The following is a 22,644-nucleotide window of genomic DNA, read 5'->3' on the forward strand; positions in this document are numbered from 1 at the left end:
AAGGATGACCGAAGGGCATTTGTGAGAAAGGATCTTGTTTGGATCTAGCATGGTGCAATGATGTAGGAACATTGAATGATGGACTGGGCTCAAGGGGCTGAGTGACCTTCTGTTCACTGAAATCCCAGACTCCGACCTGTTTCTGCAGCCGCAGTGTGTTTTTTATTAATTTATGTCTTAGTGGCTCTTGGCTATTTCCTTTCTGTTCAGTGTCAGGAAGATTCTTGCCTCCTGGTCAGTACAGTATCCTTTTTATAAATTAATTTAAAGGATGTGTCGGACTGGGCCCACATTTATTGCCCATCCCTCATTGCCTGTGAGAGGACATTTAAGAGTCGACCACATTGCTGTGGGGGGGAGTTCTGGAGTCACATGTAGGCCAGGCCGGGTAAGGACGGCAGATTTCCTTCCCTAAAGGACATTAGTGACCCAGATGGGTTTCTCCAACAATCGGTGATTGGTCGGACGGGCGGAACAGTACCAAATGGAATTTCATCCTGAAAAGTATGAGGTGATGCATTTTGGGAGGACTAACAAGGCAATGACCAGTAGGATGCAAGGAATTGCAGGCAGACCTTGGGGTGCATGTCCATCGGTCCCTGAAGGCAGCAGGGCAGGTAGATAAGGTGGTTTAAAAGGCATACGGGATACTTGTTTTTATAGCTGAGGCATAGAATATAAGAGGGCAGGTTATGATGGAGCTGTATAAAACGCTGGTTCAGCCACGGGTAGAATACTCTGTGCAGTTTTGGTCACCACAGTATAGGGAGGATGTGATTGCACTGGAGGGGGTGCAAAGGAGATTCCCCAGGATGCTGCCTGGGCTGCAGCATTTCAGCTATGAAGAGAGGCGGCTTAGGCTGGGGATGTTTTCCTTGGAACAGAGAAGGCTGAGGGGGACCTGACTGAGGTGTACAAAATTATGAGGGACATAGATAGGAAGAATGATTTGTCCGAGTGGTGCGGGGAAGGGAAGGGCAGTAAACAGGGGGCAGAGATTTAAGGTAAGGGGTAGGAGATTGAGAGGGGATTTGAGGAAAAGCTTTTTCCCCCAGGGGATGGTGGGCATCTGTGCCTGAAAGGGTGGTAAAAGCGGGGACTCTGAACAATTAAGAAGCATTTTGATGAGCATGTGAAATGCCACAGGGTGGAAGGCTATGGAGCAGGTGCTGGAAAATGGGATGAGATTAGATAGGTGTTCAGCAGGCACGGACACGCTGGGCCTGTTGCTGTGCTCGAGAACCCGATGGCTCCATGATGTTTTCAGAGTGATCATTAGTCTTTTAATTCCAGAGCTTACATTGCACTGTCTGTTGTGTGGGACTGGAGCTCCGGTCCCCAGCGAGAGCAGCCAAAGACCACTGTGCCCCCGCCTTGGCTCCTGCTGAGGTGTCGCTGATTTACCCTTCCCCTCTTGTGTTGCAGGTTGTTCAGAGTATAGAAGACCACCACCAGGAGGTGATCGCCTTCTACCGGGAGAATGGCTTCCATGGCCTTATCGCCTACGACTCAGAGTACGCCCTGTGCAACGTCCAGTGCTACCTCAGTGCACACGCCCTCAAGCTGAGCTGGAATGGCAAGAGCCTCACCACCAACCAGTACCTGATGCAGGAGGTGGCCAAGCAGCTGAATGTCAACCCAGCCCACTTCAGCATCTTCGCCGCGCTGCTGGGTAGGTGCGGGGGGGGGGGGGGGGGGGGGGGGCGGAATCGGCGTGGGGGGGGGCGTGGAGCAGGGAGGGTAGGGTTGCAGAGTGGGGGGGGCGGAATCGGTGTGGGGGGGGGGCGTGGAGCAGGGAGGGTAGGGTTGCAGAGTGGGGGGGGGGTGCGTGGAGGGGGGCGTGGAGCAGGGAAGGGAGGGTTGCAGAGTGGGGGGGGGGGGAATCGGTGTGGGGGGGGGCGTGGAGCAGGGAGGGGAGGGTTGCAGAGTGGGGGGGGGGGAATCGGTGTGGGGGGGGCGTGGAGCAGGGAGGGTAGGGTTGCAGAGTGGGGGGGGCGTGGAGCAGGGAGGGTAGGGTTGCAGAGTGGGGGGGGGCGTGGAGGGGGGCGTGGAGCAGGGAAGGGAGGGTTGCAGAGTGGGGGGGGGGGAATCGGTGTGGGGGGGCGGCGTGGAGCAGGGAGAGTGCCCTGCTGCCAGTCCTCGATTTCCCCCTCCTTCAACATGCTACTGGTGCTCTCAATGGACCCTGGAGCTTCTCCTCCTCTACCCCATCACAGCTGCTCTTGTTCAGGGAGGCCATTGAGGCCACCATGTCTCTGACAGCTGTCCAAAGAAGCATAGAATCATAGAAACCCTACAGTGCAGAAGGAGGCCATTCGGCCCATCGAGTCTGCACCGACCACAATCCCACCCAGGCCCTACCCCCATATCCCTACATATTTTACCCACTAATCCCTATAACCTATGCACCTCAGGACACTAAGGGGCAATTTTAGCATGGCCAATCAACCCAACCCGCACATCTTTGAACTGTGGGAGGAAACCGGAGCACCCGGAGGAAACCCACGCAGACACGAGGAGAATGTGCAAACTCCACACAGACAGTGACCCAAGCCGGGAATCGAACCCAGGTCCCTGGAGCTGTGAAGCAGCAGTGCTAACCACTGTGCTACCATGCTGTGAGCAATTCACACTCTCCCCCTCACCTCGTAACCCTGCCCATTCGTCAGCTGTTCCATGCCCCAAGTGCATAGAAGCTTCTGGAAATGGAGTCGGCCAAAGTCTGCTTGGGAAATGGAAGTCGGCCAAAGTCTGTTCCCCCTGAGTTCCACCCTGCCACTGACTGGCTGGTGACACGGCATGCGTTTGAGGGTCTGCAAGGTGAGGGAGCCCCACTGGAGACGCGGAGGGAGGTGCGGTGGGATGCGTTCAGGCTGTCCGATGCTTCTGGAAGCAAAAGGAAACCTTACAGACTGATGCTGCATGGGAATGCAGGCTGCATTTGGATCTCATTCTGCCACTCGTGTTTTCAGGCAATCACATCCTCCCAGATGAAGACCTGCTGCTTTCCCATTGGAGCTGCTAGGCCCAGACCACCCTCTGGCTTCACTGAAGGTAATCACACACTTGCTGTGCAGTTATCAAGAGAATAAAGGTCACAAAACTCTGTTATAGGGGCACAATGTACTTCAAAATCTCTTTTTGGACTGACACTGTATAACACTGGGGTACAGTACTGGTGGGGACGGGTCTGTCACTGTATAACACTGGGGTACAGTACTGGTGGGGACGGGTCTGTCACTGTATAACACTGGGGTACAGTACTGGTGGGGACGGGGCTGTCACTGTATAACACTGGGGTACAGTACTGGTGGGGATGGGTTTGTAATTATCTTCTTGTTCCATCCTCCCCTTTGCTTGTCCAGGTGAGAGCCCACCAGCTGGTACTGCCCCCCTGCGATGTGGTGATTAAAGCCGTCGCCCTCTACGTCAGCAGCATTCCCGATATCCGTGACCTCGACACCGTGGCTAAGGATGTCTTCAAACACTCACGGGTGAGTAACAATGGAACTGCTGGTGTATCAGCCTCGACGCTGCGAGAGTTGGTGCAAGACGGCACCTCACCATCCACCTGCCCCCTCCCTCGTCCCCCGTCCCCTCCCTCGTCCCCCGTCCCCTCCCTCGTCCCCCGTCCCCTCCCTCGTCCCCCGTCCCCTCCCTCGTCCCCCGTCCCCTCCCTCGTCCCCCGTCCCCTCCCTCGTCCCCCGTCCCCTCCCTCGTCCCCCGTCCCCTCCCTCGTCCCCCGTCCCCTCCCTCGTCCCCCGTCCCCTCCCTCGTCCCCCGTCCCCTCCCTCGTCCCCCGTCCCCTCCCTCGTCCCCCGTCCCCTCCCTCGTCCCCCGTCCCCTCCCTCGTCCCCCGTCCCCTCCCTCGTCCCCCGTCCCCTCCCTCGTCCCCCGTCCCTCCCTCGTCCCCCGTCCCCTCCCTCGTCCCCCGTCCCCTCCCCTCGTCCCCCGTCCCCCCCTCGTCCCCCGTCCCCCCCTCGTCCCCCGTCCCCCCCCTCGTCCCCCGTCCCCCCCCTCGTCCCCCGTCCCCCCCTCGTCCCCGTCCCTCCCTCGTCCCCTCCCTCCCTGTCCCCCGTCCCCTCCCTCGTCCCCCGTCCCCTCCCTCGTCCCCCGTCCCTCCCCTCCGTCCCCCGTCCCCTCCCTCGTCCCCCGTCCCCTCCCTCGTCCCCCGTCCCCTCCCTCGTCCCCCCGTCCCCTCCCTCGTCCCCCGTCCCCTCCCTCGTCCCCCGTCCCCTCCCTCGTCCCCCGTCCCCTCCCTCGTCCTCCCCCGTCCCCTCCCTCGTCCCCCGTCCCCTCCCTCGTCCCCCGTCCCCTCCCTCGTCCCCCGTCCCCTCCCTCGTCCCCCGTCCCCTCCCTCGTCCCCCGTCCCCTCCCTCGTCCCCCGTCCCCTCCCTCGTCCCCCGTCCCCTCCCTCGTCCCCCGTCCCCTCCCTCGTCCCCGTCCCTCCCTCGTCCCCCGTCCCCTCCCTCGTCCCCCGTCCCCTCCCTCGTCCCCCGTCCCCTCCCTCGTCCCCCGTCCCCTCCCTCGTCCCCCGTCCCCTCCCTCGTCCCCGTCCCCTCCCTCTCCCCCGTCCCTCCCTCTCCCCGTCCCCTCCCCTCGTCCCCCGTCCCCTCCCTCGTCCCCCGTCCCCTCCCTCGTCCCCCGTCCCCTCCCTCGTCCCCCGTCCCCTCCTCGTCCCCCGTCCCCTCCCTCGTCCCCCGTCCCCTCCCTCGTCCCCCGTCCCCTCCCTCGTCCCCCGTCCCCTCCCTCGTCGCCCGTCCCCTCCCTCGTCCCCCGTCCCCTCCCTCGTCCCCCGTCCCTCCCTCGTCCCCCGTCCCCTCCCTCGTCCCCGTCCCCTCCCTCGTCCCCCGTCCCCTCCCTCGTCCCCCGTCCCCTCCCTCGTCCCCCGTCCCCTCCCTCGTCCCCCGTCCCCTCCCTCCGTCCCCCGTCCCCTCCCTCGTCCCCCGTCCCCTCCCTCGTCCCCGTCCCCTCCCTCGTCCCCCGTCCCCTCCCTCGTCCCCGTCCCCTCCTCGTCCCCCGTCCCCTCCCTCGTCCCCCGTCCCCTCCCTCGTCCCCCGTCCCCTCCCTCGTCCCCCGTCCCCTCCCTCGTCCCCCGTCCCCTCCCTCGTCCCCCGTCCCCTCCCTCGTCCCCCGTCCCCTCCCTCGTCCCCCGTCCCCTCCCTCGTCCCCCGTCCCCTCCCTCGTCCCCCGTCCCCTCCCTCGTCCCCCGTCCCCTCCCTCGTCCCCCGTCCCCTCCCTCGTCCCCCGTCCCCTCCCTCGTCCCCCGTCCCCTCCCTCGTCCCCCGTCCCCTCCCTCGTCCCCCGTCCCCTCCCTCGTCCCCCGTCCCCTCCCTCGTCCCCCGTCCCCAGGAAGGGGATGGGGCAGAGACGGCTCGAGATTTTGTTTAGTCAAGAAAAGATCTTCAGTGGAAGGAAAGTAACTGTGGGTCCTCACACTTTGAATATTAGAAGCTGGGGAGAAGCAACAGCAGGATTCAGGATTGAAGTCCCAGTGTCGGTAAACAAGTAAGAAAAAGCTGTGTGTGGAGTTTTAAAAGAGGGGCTTTTTTTCCGATCAGAGAAGGACAAGATTCCAGGCAGTATCTGGCAGATTTAAACAGAGCTTTGCTATACAGCTGGGGTCATTTGAAAAAGAAAATACATCAAGTCAACGTTCTCCAGGGTAAAGACAGTATTGCAAAGACAGTAAACAAAATATATATTGAGCAGACTCAAGTCGCTAGTGTTTGCGAGAGAAATGGTGGATCCATTCAGATCCACAGGGCTTTTCGCTGAAGAAAATCAATCGTGGAGTTCCTATGTAGAGTGTTTTCGGGACTTTGTCCAAGCGAATATAATTCGCGGCACGGTAGCACAGTGGTTAGCACTGCTGCTTCACAGCTCCAGGGACCCGGGTTCGATTCCTGGCTTAGGTCACTGTCTGTGTGGAGTTTGCACATTCTCCTCGTGTCTGCGTGGGTTTCCTCCGGGTGCTCCGGTTTCCTCCCACAGTTCAAAGATGTGCGGGTTGGGTTGATTGGCCATGTTAAATTGCCCCTTAGTGTCCGGAGATGTGTAGGTTAGAGGGATTAGCGGGTAAAATATGTAGGGATATGGGGGTAGGGCCTGGGTGGGATTGTGGTCGGTGCAGACTCGATGGGCCGAATGGCCTCTTTCTGTACTATAGGGTTTCTATGATTTCTTTCTATGATAATTGCAAACAGGTTTCTGGTACTCGTTTTTCCCTGTACAGTAGGAACTAAAACCTACAATTTACCTCAGAACCTGGTTCCTGGCTTTGCTGGATGAACCAAAATTTGCAATGACTTGACAAAGATCATCGTGGAGCGGTTCAGGTTCCACTGAAAGAATCAAGTGGAAGGCAAAAGCATTGCTTAGTTTGTGGCACCTTAAAAAGGCTGGAACAATTTTGTAAGTTTGGTGAGTCTTTAGGAGATGCTCTTTGTCTAATTTGTGGTCTCGAAAATCAAGCTTTCCAAAGAAGATTGCTGATTGAAAATGCTTTGACCTTAAAGATGGCAGTAGAAGTCAGTGTCGATGGAACTGGCTGCCAAAGAGGATTCACAATTTGGTGCAGGAATAAAGATCCACAAGTTGGGAACTGCCCGTAAGATGTCAAAATAGCAACAAGGGTGTCACAGATGTGCCAAAATGGGCCTTTCAGTGAGTGAACGCTGGAGTGAGGATAGTCAATGCAAGAACTGTGGCAGAATGGGTCACATTGCAAAAACTTGTTGGATTAGACCAATGTCCTTTGAGAATATTCTGAAGAAGAATCTGTGTACCTTCACAAAGAAGAACAAGTTGCATTCTATAAATTTATGCTGATTACATGCAGATTTGTGCGGGTCCGTTTGAGGGTTACATGTTCTTAGTCATAACTGATGCAAACTCAAATTGGTCAGAACTTATCATGAGATCTACTACAACTGAACGAATCTTTGAAAAACTTGACAACTTGTTTGCAAGATTTGGTAAACCTTAACAGATTGTTAATGATAATGGTTCACAGTTTATTTCACAAGAGGATATCTCAAAGTAATTGGCATTCAGCATGTAAAATCCACACTTTATCATCCATCAACCAATAGATTAGTGTAAAGATATGTACAATCCTTGGAACATTTCAAAGCTTCAAAAGAGCAAGGTTCATTATCATGTTGAGCGAATAGCTTTTTGGCATCTTGTCGAAACAGTGCTGAAGCGACTGTCCAAAGTTTACCTGCATTACTCTTAAAGAGAGAGTTCAGAATGACGCTTGATCTCTTATTACCTCCAGAAGCCTCAGAGATAGTGGAGCATCAACAACAATTTCAATTTGCTTAACCAGAAGCAAGGGCAGAATAATGCTCATTTCAACAAGGAGATCAGTGTTAGTGTGCGAATCTGCCATGAGTGAGAAATGGGTACCAGCCATTGTTTTAGCAAAAAACGGGTCTAATTTCTTATGGTCCAAAACGAAGATGAATTAGTTTGGCAACACCATGCTGGCCAATTGTTATCATCTCAAAATGATTTGTCCGAATCATCTCCCAAAATATCAACTCCTTCAGTCCCTAGTGTTGTGAATACTACAACGGAAGACTGAGTCGCCTGATTGTATCTCTGCTATTATTATGGGCAATGGCACAGTGTTTGCACTGCTCCCTCTCAGCACCAGGGACTCGGGTTCAATTCCAGCCTTGGGTGTGGAGTCTGTACATTCTCCCCATGTCTGTGTGGGTTTCCTCCGGGTGCTCCGGTTTTCTCCCACACTTCAAAGATGTGTGGGTTAGGTTTGGCTGTGCTAAATTGCCCCTTCTTGTCAGGGAGATTAGCAGGGTAAATATGTGGGGTTAAACAGGGATAGGGCTTGGATGGGATTGTTGCCATTGCAAGTTTGATGGGCTGAATGGCCACCTCCTGCACTGTAGGGATTCTGATTCCACATGAGAATGACGCAGAATTAGTCCCAAGAGAGGAAGTGTACTGAAGTTCCAAATCATATTTCTTCGGTCTAGGACAGCCAAATTTCAGAACCTGGTGTCCAATCAGAGGAATAGACATCTTCCTGATTGACTTTCATATTGACTGTGTATCATGATCAATGGCGCATCGTACTGTGGGTAGCAGAAAGTCATACGTGTGTGGCCAGGCTGACACTCACAGGGTAGAGTATTATTGATCCTGTATGTAATATTGTAGTCGTTTGTTGCTGTGCCCACAGAAGTAAAGGGGGAGGGATGTTATATATTTAAAAGGGGTGTATGAATGATCAAGAGCTGATTGCATGATTTGATGGTGATGTCAGGAAGGTGTTGCCACAGGCCTGCTGTTTTACTTTCGGTTTCTACTCTGTGCAGCGCAGGGAACACCTTTCAATAAAGCTTTCTGTTGTGAGTCTGAATCTACGCATGCAAACCACAGCCATTTCGTTTTGTTTAGAGCCCACAACCCCAACATAATTAGGACATTACAGGTCTGGAGTGGCATGCCCACCAAACCGAATAAGCAGATTTTCTTTTGGAACTGACCTGGTTATCACAAGTTTTCAATTCCAGATTTGTTAGTTGACTTTTAGTTCCCCCAGCGCATTGGCCTGGGTCTCTGCATTGCTAGTACAGTGATATTACCACAACACCAGTGTCCCACCTTGACTGAGGCGGAGTAAACACCACCCCACCTGGCACCTTGGGCTGACGTGCATGTCTCCTCCCCTCCCAATCAGAGAAAGCATCCTTTCTGGATGAATCACAGCTTGGTCTGGGCTCCTGCTCTGTCCAAGACCGCAAGAAACTACAAAGAGTCGTGAATGTAGCCCAGTCCATCACTCAAACCAGCCTCCCATCCATTGACTCTGTCTACACTTCCCGCTGCCTCGGGAAAGCAGCAGCATAATTAAGGACCCCACACGCCCGGGACATTCGCTCTTCCACCTCCTTCCATCGGGAAAAAGATACAAAAGTCTGAGGTCATGCACCAACTGACTCAAGAACAGTTTCTTCCCTGCTGCTGTCAGACTTTTGAATGGACCTGCCTTGTATTAAGTTGATCTTTCTCTACACCCTAGCTATGACTGTAACACTACATTCTGCACCCTCTCCTTTCCTTCTCCCCTCTGTACTCTATGAATGGCATGCTTTGTCAGTATAGAGCATAAGAAACAATACTTTTCACTGTATCCCAATATATGTGACAAATCAAATCAACCCCCCGGCTCCATGTGCCGGTGCGTACGCCCCCACTTTGCGAAGGCCTCTAATGTTTTTCAATCTTGAAATCTATTGAAACGCAGGCCAGGACGGCAGACAAAATCGAACGGTTTAAGCGGGCTGTGGAGTATTACGCAACAGCCAGCAAACCCAGGCCACCGCCACCTCTCGGACCTTCCCCATTCCTGGGTGAGTATACAATCGGAACGGTGTGACACTGCCAGTTCCCCAGAGAAGCACATCTCTTAATTAATTTCACTGGATATGTGGGGAAACTAGTTGCCCGCCCGCCCGCGGTGCCCTTTTCAGCAGGCGATGGCAGGCACTACCTTGAAGAACTGCAGTCCCGTGTGGAGAAGCTGCAGCTGGGTGGCAAGTTTGTGGGCTTTCTCTGTAACCTCCGCCAGCCCCTTACTGATGAACAAGGACTGGAATCCATCTACAGCCTCCACTTCCTCTTTTAAAAAGGTGCAGTGATCACCAAGCCAGGCTATAGCTTCCGCAGTTGCTAAATGGAGTTCTGTGAACCCTCCGCTGAATAGTGTCAGGGGGACAGTCTTCAATGATCTGAGTCATTGGTTGGGGTGTGGTCCGGGCTCCCTGCAAAGCCCCACCTGTGCCGGACTTCTGCACGCAAACCTTGGCCAATGTGGTCGTTTGGTTGCAGAGTGCCCAGTGTTGGCGTGGCAGGTGGAGGCCCAGGTGGGTGGGCTGTGAGATCTGAGGAGGAAGAAATGGAAGTGGGCCCCCTATTTTTAAGGAAGGATGCGCTGGCCCTGGAGAGGGTCCAGGGGAGATTCACAAAAATGATCCCGGGAATAAAAAGCTTGACGTATGAGGAGTGCCTGAGGTCTCTGGGTCTGTACTCACTGGAGTTTACAAGGACGAGGGGGGATCTCATTGAAACTTACAGAATACTGAAAGGCCTGGATAGAGTGGATGTGGGGAAGATGTTTCCATTAGTTGGAGAGATTAGAATCCGAGGGCACCGCCTCAGAGTGATGAGGAGGGGTTTCTTCAGCCAGAGGGGGGTGAATCTATGGAATTCATTACCACAGAAGGCTGTGGAGACTGAGTGTATGTAAGACAGAGATAAGTTCTTGATTGGTAAGGGGATCGAGGGTTACGGGGAAAGAACGGGAAAATAGGGTTGAGAAACTTATTAGCCATGATCAAAGGGACGGAGCAGACTCGATGGGCCAAATGGCCTAATTTTGCTCCTCTCATGGTTTGCCAATGGTGATGTGCTCCCTGTTGCTATTCCTTAGTCACCTGGGCTAGCACATTGGGAGGGAGAGCTGTAGGTGGATTACGGCCCTCGTATAGTGTAGTGGCAGGCTTGGGTTGATGTAGACTTTCTCCAGGAGCTTTCTTCCGCGGGGGGGGGGAATGTTACTGCCCCATTTGGTTTGGTTGCGGCCACTTGTGAGTTGCGGGAGGGGGGATGGCGGGCACCTTATAGGGGAGGCTTGCGAGGTTGTAACGTTTCCTCTCTCTTGTTATAGGTTTGGGCCCTGGTCAGTTCGGCATGCCCTCTTTCCCAGCCTCTCATATGCAAGGAATCCCTCAACCCAAACCAATGGTAGGTCCTCATTCTGCGCTGAACATCTGAATATCTTAATGATGGAAGGGGTGGAAAGGGTGAGGGGCCTGACTGGGGGAGGGGGGGCGGTGTTTTAATGCAAACACTTGTGTAAAGATGTCTTGCTGCATTTGTGTAGCGCCTCAGTGAGACCTCCCCTGCCGCAGTGTGCACTGTTTTGATCCCCTTACCTAAGTACTGGCCGCAGAAGGCGTGCGACCGAAGTTCGCCAGGTTAATCTCTGAGGTGGCAAGACTGTCCCATGAGGAGAGCTGGAGCTGGGTTCTCTCAGTTTGGACGAGTGAGAGGTGCCCTCATTGAAGTGGACCCAGGGCTCGATTGGGTAGGAGTAGATTGGAAGTTTCTCCCTGGCTGGGGAAGGTGTCTCCTGGGACACACGCTCGGAATGAGGGACAAGCCATGTAGGACTGAGGCGAGTGAGGGGGAATTTCTTCACTCGGGAGGGGGATAGATCTTTGGAATTCTCTACCCCAGAGGCTATGGCAGCTTAATCAGAGAGTACGTTTGAGATAGAAATCGATAATTTTAAAGATTCCAAGGGATAATGGCGTAAGCAAAAGTGGTGTCGTGGTTGAAGATCAGCCATGGGTGGCACAGTGGGTTAGCACTGCTGCCTCACAGCGTCAGGGACCCGGGTCCGATTCCCGACTCGGGTCACTGTCTGTGTGGAGTGTGCACGTTCTCCCCGTGCCTGCGTGGGTTTCCTCCCACAGTCTGAAAGACGTGCTGGTTAGGGTACATTGGCCGTGCTAAATTCACCCTCAGTGTCCCCGAACAGGGGTGTGGCGACTAGGGGATTTTCACAGTAACTTCATTGCAGTGTTAATGTAAGCCTGCTTGTGACACTGATAATGATCTGGTTGGATGACAGAGTGAACGCGAGGGGCCGAATGACCTGCTGCTGTGGTCAGTGAAATTGGGTGGGGGGTGCTGGTGGTGGCAGGGGCTCACTGCATGGAGAGTCGGGGTCGCTAGAATGAGGGTTGGCCACTGGATTTGGGAGAGGAGAGGGGTCCAGAGTGTGGGGGGTGGTCACTTGATTGGGAGGGTCCTTTGTGATGGGGTAGAATTTTATTTTTTAATCATTCTCTATTTAGTTTGAAAATGAGCGAGCTATACGTTGAGGGCAGGATGTTTAGTCTGTACACCAACTAACTCCCCCTCTCTCTCTCCCCCCACCCCCCCAAAGTTCCCGCCTCCGCCGATGATGCAGAAGCTGCCATACCAGCCCTTCCCGCCGGCTCCAAACCCAGCCATTGCTTTCCCCCACCCTCAGGCTCACCTGATGCACGGGCCCCACTTTGACCCCGGGCCGGCCAAGCTCGACGGCCATCTCCAGCGGCCTGGCAAACCATTCGGCGAGTGGGCCGGCTCCTATGGCCCGCCGGCCCCCACCAGGATCTCCAACCATGTTCCTGCCAAAGAGCTGCCATCACCTCTTCCCAATTCCTCGCCCTCCTCCTCCTCCGACGCCGAGGAACAGAACGGCGGTGTCGCGACCAAGTAAGTCTCGACGTGCTTCGAATCCTGCCTGCCCACTCGTCCTTAATCCGGGTTCTCGCGGGCTGTGCGCATGGGAAGGGACTGAAACAAAAAAATAATAATCTACAACCCACAGGGTCATGACCTCCCCAGAACGGCTCAATAAGTTCTGCTCTCTCCTCTAAATACAGTGATGCAGATTAGTCGAGCCAAAAACATCCGTCAAACTCTGCTTTACATATCCACAGAAAAGCAGAGTTCTGTTAAATTTTTATCGAACATCGGTTAGACCCACAGTTGGAACACTGTGCACAGTTCCAGTCTCCGTATCCCTCGGTTAGACCCACACTGGGAGCACTGTGCACAGTTCCCTCTACGCTGTCTCCATCAAAGACACCCAGGAATGGGCAGTATGGTTAGTATTTTTAAGCGTTATGTAAGCCAATGTCCTTGTGTTCAGATTTCTCTCAGTGAGAAGCACAGAATTTTCCCAGGAAAGGTGTGCTCTTCCAGAGAGAGCCCCAACATTTCCCGTCCACATCCAGCCACCAGGCAGAGGGTGATCTGTGCGGCTGTTGATTGGAATCGGTTTGTGGTTTCTAATAGGTTGATCCTCTTGTTGTTTTTTTCAGCCACCTCACTGATCAACCCTCTCAACGTAAAGCAAACTGGGAAGGTGCTGGCGGTAACACTCCCGCCACGAACAAGAGCCCAGAGACCAGCGGCCCCGAGGTAAACATTGAATGCCAGCAGTGATGTTTGTACCATTGCTGGAGGGTTGTTGACTGGACTGCCTGCTTGGCAGGTGGCACACAGGCAGGGGGTGGGGGGTGCCTCAAATTGGCAAGGGAACTGCATGCCCTCCAAGGGGCATGGGTTGGGTTGAGCAGCAGGCTGGCCTCTCCGGCAAGGGGTGACCCTCAAAATGGGAGCAAACCACCTTTGCAACCATAGTGCAAAGAATGACTTGGTAATACAGAACCTGAACGGAGAGGCACGCTGGCGAAGCTTTTCATCCTGCACCCATCAGGACAAATGCAAGAACACCAAGTTTCAAAGGATCGCAACGATTTATACTCACGGAGAAAAGGATGTTGATTGGCCGGCGAGTCGACACGGGCTGCGGCTGATTGGCCGGCGAGTCCTCGGGGGCTGCGGCTGATTGGCCGGCGAGTCCTCGGGGGCTGCGGCTGATTGGCCGGCGAGTCCTCGGGGGCTGCGGCTGATTGGCCGGCGAGTCCTCGGGGGCTGCGGCTGATTGGCCGGCGAGTCCTCGGGGGCTGCGGCTGATTGGCCGGCGAGTCCTCGGGGGCTGCGGCTGATTGGCCGGCGAGTCCTCGGGGGCTGCGGCTGATTGGCCGGCGAGTCCTCGGGGGCTGCGGCTGATTGGCCGGCGAGTCCTCGGGGGCTGCGGCTGATTGGCCGGCGAGTCCTCGGGGGCTGCGGCTGATTGGCCGGCGAGTCCACACGGGGGCTGCGGCTGATTGGCCGGCGAGTCCACACGGGGGCTGCGGCTGATTGGTCGGCGAGTCCACACGGGGGCTGCGGCTGATTGGTCGGCGAGTCCACACGGGGGCTGCGGCTGATTGGTCGGCGAGTCCACACGGGGGCTGCGGCTGATTGGTCGGCGAGTCCACACGGGGGCTGCGGCTGATTGGTCGGCGAGTCCACACGGGGGCTGCGGCTGATTGGTCGGCGAGTCCACATGGGCTGAGGCTGATTGGTCGGCGAGTCCACATGGGCTGAGGCTGATTGGTCAGCGAGTCCACACGGGCTGCGGCTGATTGGTCGGCGAGTCCACACGGACTGAGGCTGATTGGTCAGCGAGTCCACACGGGCTGCGGCTGATTGGTCGGCGAGTCCTCGGGCTCTGGGGTTACCATGGAGAGAACAATGGGGAGGCATCCCTTCGAGCTCCCCATAATTCAGAAAAAGGCACAGGGCTTGAACACGTTTGCAGAGTACATGTCCCTGCTTATACATGTGTGTCAGTTGCAGCATGTGTAAATGATCCACATGTAAGTGGACGCAGGCATCACTGGGAGGGTTTTAAAGAATCACTGCGGGGCCGTTTCATCTGCTCACTGGACTCTGCCCAAAATCTACCCTGAGGATTTTTGGGCTTGAAAGGCTGCCGCGGGATGTTGTGTTGGGGCTCTGCAGGCACTCGTGGGCGAGGCTCAGGTGCCAGGAACGGCTCAACTCGCCTCCGCAGTTCCCTGACGTGAATTCTCCGGGATGTGAGCAAGGTGCACAGCCTAATTGCCCTGAGAAGGTGGTTGGTTGGTGGCCCGTTTTGTGGATTATTGTTCCCAGGCTGGAATGGTGCCGGTCTCGGGCAGGAACCTCCAACGCTGACCGCATTCCTTCCGCTACTCTGGGATGAAGAGAGAGAGATTGAGAGCCTGTGTGACATTCTCCATCTACTGCGCCTCCTTTGTGAAAGGATGACCAGGCTGTTCATGGTACATTAATTGCATGAGGATACACAGGTGGAAGGAAACGTTGTTTCGTTTGGTAGCAAGAGCACTAGTAAAGGGAGACCGCTGGGGCAAGCGGGTAGTCGGTAGGAAGCGGGCATTCTGTAGATAAATCTACTATCAATAAAACTATCGTGTTGAGTTTCATATTCAACTAACTGGCTTGGGAACGAATAAAAATAAGGTCCTCTAAGGTGCAGAGGAGATTTAAGTCAATAACCAGAGCACTTATTAGGGAGACTGCTGGAACATGGATAGTAGGGTCAGAAGCAGTTTCAGGTAATGCTGCATTCTGTGGATAACTCTGTTATCAAGAAAACTCAGTGAGAAGTCTAACTACACCAGGTTAAAGTCCAACAGGTTTATTTGGTAGCAAACGCCACTAGCTTTCGGAGCACTGCTCCTTCGTCAGGTGAGTGGGAGATCTGCTCATAAACAGCAAACAGGGCATATAAAGACACAAACTCAATTTACAGAATAATGAATAATGATTGGAATGCGAGTCTTTACAGCTAATCAAGTTTAAAGGTACAGACAATGTGAGTGGCGAGAGCATTAGCACAGGTTGGGGTATTGATAGAGTGGATTCTCAGAGGCTTTTACCCAGGGCTGAAATGGTTGCCACAAGAGGTCACAGTTTTAGGGTGCTGGGGAATAGGTACAGAGGAGATGTTAGGGGTAAGTTTTTCACTCAGAGGGTGGTGGGTGCGTGGAATCGGCTGCCGGTAGTGGTGGTGGAGGCGGATTTGAAAGGGTCTTTTAAGAGACTTTTGGATAAGTTCATGGAAGTTAGTAAGATAGAGGGTTATAGGTAAGCCTAGTAGGTAGGGACATGTTCGGCACAACTTGTGGGCCGAAGAGCCTGTTTGTGCTGTAGCTTTTCTATGTTCTAGGTTAAAGAGATGTGTATTGTCTCCAGACAGGACAGCCAGTGAGACTTTGCAAGTCCAGGCAAGTTGTGGGGGGTTACAGATAGTGCGACATGAACCCAAGATCTCGGTTGAGGCCGTCCTCATGTGTGCGGAACCTGGCTATCAGTCTCTGCTGAGCGACTCTGTGCTGTCGTGTGTCGTGAAGGCCGCCTTGGAGAACGCTTGCCCGAATATCGGAGGCCGAAAGCCCGTGACCGTGAAGTGCTCCCCAACAGGAAGGTGTTCATTCATCCGTTGTCGTAGCGTCTGCATGGTTTCCCCAATGTGCCATGCCTCGGGACATCCTTTCCTGCAGCGTATCAGGTCGACAACGTTGGCCGAGTTGCAAGAGTATGTACCGTGTACCTGGTATTCTGTAAATTGAGTTTGTGTCTTTATATGCCCTGTTTGCTGCTTATGAGCAGATCTCCCACTCACCTGACGAAGGAGCAGCGCTCCGAAAGCTAGTGGCGTTTGCTACCAAATAAACCTGTTGGACTTTAACCTGGTGTTGTTAGACTCCTTACTGTGTTTACCCCAGTCCAACGCCAGCATCTCCACAGCATCAAGAAAACTATCAGTGTTGAGTTTCACATTTGATTAGCTGGCTTGGGATTGAATGGACAAATACCCTCTCAAACAATGTCGAGACAGAACAGGAATGAGATAGAGAATCTGGTGAACTGGTGCGGCAACAATAATCTCTCCCTCAATGTCAACAAAACGAAGGAGATTGTCATCGACTTCAGGAAGTGTAAAGGAGAACATGCCCCTGTCTACATCAACAGGGATGAAGTGGAAATGGTCGAGAGCTTTGAATTTTTAGGTGTCCCGATCACCAAAAACCTGTCCTGGTCCCCCCCATGCCGACGCTATAGTTAAGAAAGCCCCACCAACGCCTCTACTTTCTCAGAAGATCGAGGAAATTTGGCATGTCCACTACGACTCTCACCAACCTTTACAGATACACCATAGAAAGCATCCTTTCCGGATGTATCACAGCTTGGTATGGCTCCTGCTCTGCCCAAGACCGCAAGGAGCTACAAAAGGTTATGAACATGGCAGGTTGAAGAGAATCGGTTAAAGAACCAGCGAGTTGTTGTGATCTGGAAGGCCCTGTCTGAAAGGGTAGTTCACGCTCAAATTCCCAATTAAACAGTTGAAAAATAATCTTTTCAGGGCTGGGGAGGGATTAATTGGATAACTCTGTCAGAGCTGTCACAGGCACAGCAGGCAGAATAGCCTCCTTTCCCGTGTTCTGAGATTGCCTGATTCTTCCTCTGTGTTGCAGGGAGTTGGGAGCAGGCAGCCCTCTGCACCCGTGCCACAGGATGTGCCACCCGCCCCCATCAACCCCACCGCACACATCCCATCACTGCTCTCCATGCAAACCAGGAACCACATGGACATCACCACCCCTCCGCTGCCCCTCGTCGCGCCAGAGGTCCTTCGAGTGGCAGACCACAGGCACCGGAAGGGTCTCATGTACCCATACATCTATCAAGTCCTGACGATGGTGAGTACCAGCGCCAATGTGACCGGGAACAAGCGCGTGTCCACACGGAGATCCCGGGTGAAGGGTACTATTTAATTGGGGACTTTGAGCTGGACTGTAGGATCTGGAGCTCTTAAAGGGAGACTGCAAGGGCGGGAGGGGAGCAGAGAGACTGAATGCTGAGTTCTGTCTTTGAGTGATGTGGGGACTGGGATTGTTGTGCTTGCAACAGTCATGGGGAGATTTCCCAGATAAACTTGAAGATAGATCCGGGAGAGCCGCCCCTTCCCTCCTCCCAGTAGTGACTATGGAATCTTTAACATTCTCCTCAGGGCAGACAGGGCTTCTGTTAACCTCTCCCCTGAAATTCTCTGCTCTGCATTGGTGCAGTCCTTCTGACTTTGTGGCGCTCCCTCAGTAATGCCCATCTGACAGTGCGGTGCCCTGTCATTATTAACCCTCGCTGTGGGGCGGCGCACCCTCGGCGCGGACCCTGGGGTGCCCCCCCCTGTGTTGGCCTGAGATCATGAGTTCAAGTCTATAGTGCCCTTGACCTTACAACTGCGGTGAACATTGATTCCTGTTTGCGGAGGACACAACAATTGGCGGCATTGCTGATAGTGACAAGAATTGTCAAATTATACAGCAGGATGTAGATAGATTGCAGACTTGGGCAGAGAAATAGCAGAACCCTTAGGAGCATTGACTTTTTTTATTCGTGGGACATGGGCGTCGCTGGCTGGCCAGCATTTGTTGCCCTTGAAGGGCAGTTGAGAGTCACCCACATTGCTGTGGCTCTGGAGTCACATGTCGGCCAGACCAGGTAAGGGCGGCAGATTTCCTTCCCTAAAGGACATTAGTGAACCAGATGGGTTTTTATGACAATGGTTTCATGGCCATCAGTAGATTCTTAATTCCACATATATTTTATTGAATTCAAATTCCACCATCTGGTGGAATCCCCCCCCCCCCCTCCCCCCCCCCCCGCGCCCGGGGGGGCCCCGAGGTTATCAGTCCACGGATCCCTGAAAATGGCAACACGTGGATAAGTTGGCCTGCAAAGCATACAGCATGCTTGCCTTCATCGGCCAGGGCACCGAGAACAAACGTTGGCCAGTTCTATTACCTTGGTTAGGCTGCATTTGGAGTATTGCGTGCAGTTCTGGGCGCCACACTACCAGGAGGAGGTGGAAGCTTTGGAGAGAGTGCAAAGAAGGTTCACCAGGATGTTGCTGGGTCTCGAGGGTGTCGGCTATGAGGAGAGGTTGAATAAACTGGGATTGTTTTCACTGGAAAGATGGAGGCTGAGGGGAGACCTGATAGAGGTCGACAAAATGATGAGAGGCATAGACAGGGTGGATAGTCAGAGGCTTTTCCCCAGGGTGGAAGAGTCAGTTACAGGGTCGGGGGGGGGGGGGGGTCACAGGTTCAAGATGAAAGGGAAATGTGTGGGGGAAGTTTTTCACACACAGGGTGGTGAGTGCCTGGAACGTGCTGCCAATGGAGGTGGTGGTGGAAGCAGTAATGTTTGCAGCATTCAAGGTGTATAGAACATAGAAAAGCTACAGCACAGCACAAACAGGCCCTTCGGCCCACAAGTTGTGCCGAACATGTCTCCACCTACTCGGCTTACCTATAACCCTCTATCTTACTAACTTCCATGAACTTATCCAAAAGTCTCTTCAAATACCCTATCGAATCCGCCTCCACCACCACTACCGGCAGCCGATTCCACGCACCCACCACCCTCTGAGTGAAAAACTTACCCCTAACATCTCCTCTATACTACTCCCCAGCACCCTAAACCTGTGACCACTTGTGACAACCATTTCAACCCTGGGTAAAAGCCTCTGAGAATCCACTCTATCAATACCTCTCAACATCTTATACACCTCTATCAGGTCACCTCTCATCCTTCGCCTCTCCAAGGAGAAAAGACCCAGCTCTCTCAACCTATCCTCATAAGGCATGCCACCTAATCCAGGCACCATCCTCGTAAATCTCCTCTGCACCCTTTCTATGGCTTCCACATCCTTTCTGTAATGAGGCAACCAGAACTGGGCTCAGTACTCCAGGTGGGATCTGACCAGGGTCCTATACAGCTGAAGCATTATCTCCCGATTTCTAAACTCAATTCCTCTATTGATGAAGGCCAGTATTCCATACGCCTTCTTAACCACAGCCTCTACCTGCGATGTCGCTTTGAGCGTCCTATGAACCCGGACCCCAAGATCCTTCTGATCTTCTGCACTGCCAAGTGTCTTGCCCTTAATATTATATTCTTCCATCCTATTCGACCTGCCAAAATGAACCACCACACACTTATCTGGGTTGAAGTCCATCTGCCACTTCTCCATCCCGTCTTGCATCTTATCTATGTCTCGTTGCAACTGCTGACATCCCTCTACACTATCCACAACCCCACCAACCTTTGTGTCATCAGCAAACTTGCCAACCCATCCTTCCACTTCCTCATCCAGGTCATTTGTAAAAATCACAAAGAGCAAGGGTCCCAGAACAGATCCCTGGGGCATTCCATTGGTGACCGACCTCCATGCTGAAAAAGACCCATCTCTTTGCCTTCTGTGGGCAAGCCAATTCTGAATCCACAAAGCAATGTCCCCTTGTATCCCATGCCCCTTCACTTTCTCAATGAGCCTTGCATGGGGCACCTTATCAAACGCCTTGCTGAAATCCATATAAACCACATCAGAAAAACTACACATTTTTCTGCTTCTAGAAAAAGTGAGAGGGCATGGGATCCAAGGGGCTGCTGCCCTGTGGATCCAGAACTGGCTTGCCCAAAGGAGGCAGAGAGTGGGTATAGATGGGTCTTTTTCTAAATGGAGGTCGGTCACCAGTGGTGTGCCCCAGGGATCTGTTCTGGGACCCTTGCTGTTTGTCATTTTCATAAATGACCTGGATGAGGTAGTGGAGGGATGGGTTGGTAAGTTTGCCGACGACACGAAGGTTGGTGGGGTTGTGGATAGTCTGGAGGGATGTCAGAAGTTACGGAGGGACATAGATAGGATGCAAGACTGGGCGGACAAGTGGCAGATGGACTTCAACCCAGATAAATGCGTCGTGGTCCATTTTGGTAGGACAAATGGGATGAAGGAGTACAATATAAAGGGAAAGACTCTTAGTACGGTAGAGGATCAGAAGGACCTTGGGGTCCGGGTCCATAGGACTCTAAAATCGGCCCCGCAGGTGGAGGAGGTGGTTAAGAAGGCGTATGGAGTGCTGGCCTTTATCAATCGAGGGATTGAGTTTAGAAGTCCGGGGATAATGATGCAGCTATATAAGACCCTCGTCAGACCCCACTTGGAGTACTGTGCTCAGTTCTGGTCGCCTCACTATAGGAAGGATGTGGAAATGATTGAAAGGGTGCAGAGGCGATTTACAAGGATGTTGCCTGGATTGAGTGGCATGCCTTATGAGGATAGGCTGAGGGAGCTCAGTCTTTTCTCCTTGGAGAGACGTAGGATGAGAGGAGACCTAATAGAGGTATATAAGATGTTGAGAGGCGTAGATCGGGTGGACTCTGAGGCTTTTTCCCAGGGTGGAAATGGCTGCTACGACACAGGTTTAAGGTGCTGGGGGGTAGGTACAGGGGAAATGTTAGGGGGAAGTTTTTCACACAGAGGGTGGTGGGTGAGTGGAATCGGCTGCCGTCAGTGGTGGTGGAGGCAAACTCAATAGGGTCTTTTAAGAGACTCCTGGATGAGTACATGGAGCTTAATAGGATGGAGGGTTATAGGTAGGTCTAGAAGGTAGGGGTGTGTTCAGCACAACTTGTGGGCCGAAGGGCCTGTTTGTGCTGTAGTTTTTCTATGTTTCTATCTACCGCTCTTCCCTCGTCTATGTGTCTAGTTACATCTTCAAAAAATTCAATTAGGCTCGTAAGGCATGATCTGCCTTGGACAAAGCCGTACTGGCTATTTCTGATCATACTATTCCTCTCCAGATGTTCATACATCCTGCCCCTCAGGATCTTCTCCATCAACTTGCCAACCACTGAGGTTAGACTCACTGGTCTATAATTTCCCGGCCTATCTCTTCTCCCTTTCTTGAATAACGAAACCACATCCGCAATCCTCCGGAACCTCTCCCGTCTCTGTTGGGTCACACGGAGTTGGGGATAGGGTGTTAGCGTGGATTGGGGATTGGCTATCCGACAGGAAGCAGAGAGTCGGAATAAATGGGTGCTTTTCTGGTTGGCAGATGGTAACTAGCGGCGTGCCGCAGGGATCAGTACTGGGGCCTCAACTATTTACCATTTATATAGACGATCTGGAGGAGGGGACTGAGTGTAGGGTAACAAAGTTTGCTGACGACACAAAGATAAGTGGAAAAGTGAATCCTGTGGAGGGTGTAGAAGGTCTGCAGAGAGATTTGGACAGGCTGAGTGAGTGGGCGAGGATCTGGCAGATGGAGTATAACGTTAACAAATGCGAGGTTATTCACTTTGGAAGAAATAATAGCAAATTGGATTATTATCTAAATGGAAAGAAATTACAACATGCTACTGTGCAGAGGGACCTGGGGGTCCTTGTGCATGAGACGCAAAAACCCAGTCTGCAGGTACAACAGTTGATCAAGAAGGCAAATGGGATGTTGGCCTATATCGCAAGGGGGATAGAATATAAAAGCAGAGATGTCTTGCTGCATCTGTACAGGGCATTGGTGAGGCCGCAGCTAGAATACTGTGTGCAGTATTGGTCCCCTTATTTGCGGAAGGATATATTGGCCTTGGAGGGAGTGCAGAGAAGGTTCACCAGGTTGATACCAGAGATGAGGGGTGTTGACTATGAGGAGAGACTGAACAGATTGGGTTTGTATTCGTTGGAATTTAGAAGGCTGAGGGGGGATCTTATAGAGACCTATAAGATAATGAAGGGGCTGGATAGGGTAGAGAGGGAGAGATTCTTTCCACTTAGAAAGGAAACTAGAACTAGAGGGCACAGCCTCAAAATAAAGGGGGGTCAGTTTAGGACAGAGTTGAGGAGGAACTTCTTCTCTGAGGGTGGTGAATCTCTGGAATTCTCTGCCCACTGAAGTGGTGGAGGCTACCTCGTTGAATATGTTTAAATCACGGATAGATGGATTCCTGATCGGTAAGGGAATTAGGGGTTATGGGGATCAGGCGGGTAAGTGGAACTGATCCACTTCAGATCAGCCATGATCTTATTGAATGGCGGGGCAGGCTCGAGGGGCTAGATGGCCTACTCCTGCTCCTATTTCTTATGTTCTTATGTTCATTGATGACGCAAAGATCATCGCCAGAGGCTCAGCAATCTCTTCCCTCGCCTCCCACAATAACCTGGGGTACATCCCATCCAGTCCCGGTGATTTATCTAACTTGATGCTTTTCAAAAGCTCCAACACATCCTCTTTCCTAATATCCATATGCTCAATCTTCTCAGTCCACTGCAAGTCTGCACTGCAACTACCAAGATCCTTTTCCACTGTGAATACT

At 53.2% G+C, this 22,644-nt stretch overlaps 1 protein-coding gene across 1 annotated transcript in view; it reads left to right on the forward strand.

Annotated features, from left to right (window-relative positions):
* Positions 1-22,644, forward strand: part of LOC144488270 (constitutive coactivator of PPAR-gamma-like protein 2) — a 53,376-nt gene that overhangs the window by 15,462 nt on the left and 15,270 nt on the right. Inside the window, 9 exon segments of the mRNA XM_078206312.1 lie at positions 1,426-1,672; positions 2,973-3,014; positions 3,017-3,054; positions 3,366-3,494; positions 9,278-9,383; positions 10,700-10,776; positions 11,987-12,300; positions 12,912-13,011; positions 16,962-17,186. Of these exon segments, the coding sequence (XP_078062438.1) occupies positions 1,426-1,672; positions 2,973-3,014; positions 3,017-3,054; positions 3,366-3,494; positions 9,278-9,383; positions 10,700-10,776; positions 11,987-12,300; positions 12,912-13,011; positions 16,962-17,186 (1,278 nt within the window).

The sequence above is a fragment of the Mustelus asterias genome, unplaced genomic scaffold (genome assembly GCF_964213995.1).
Source record: "Mustelus asterias unplaced genomic scaffold, sMusAst1.hap1.1 HAP1_SCAFFOLD_1430, whole genome shotgun sequence".
Taxonomy (NCBI): Eukaryota; Metazoa; Chordata; class Chondrichthyes; order Carcharhiniformes; family Triakidae; genus Mustelus; species Mustelus asterias.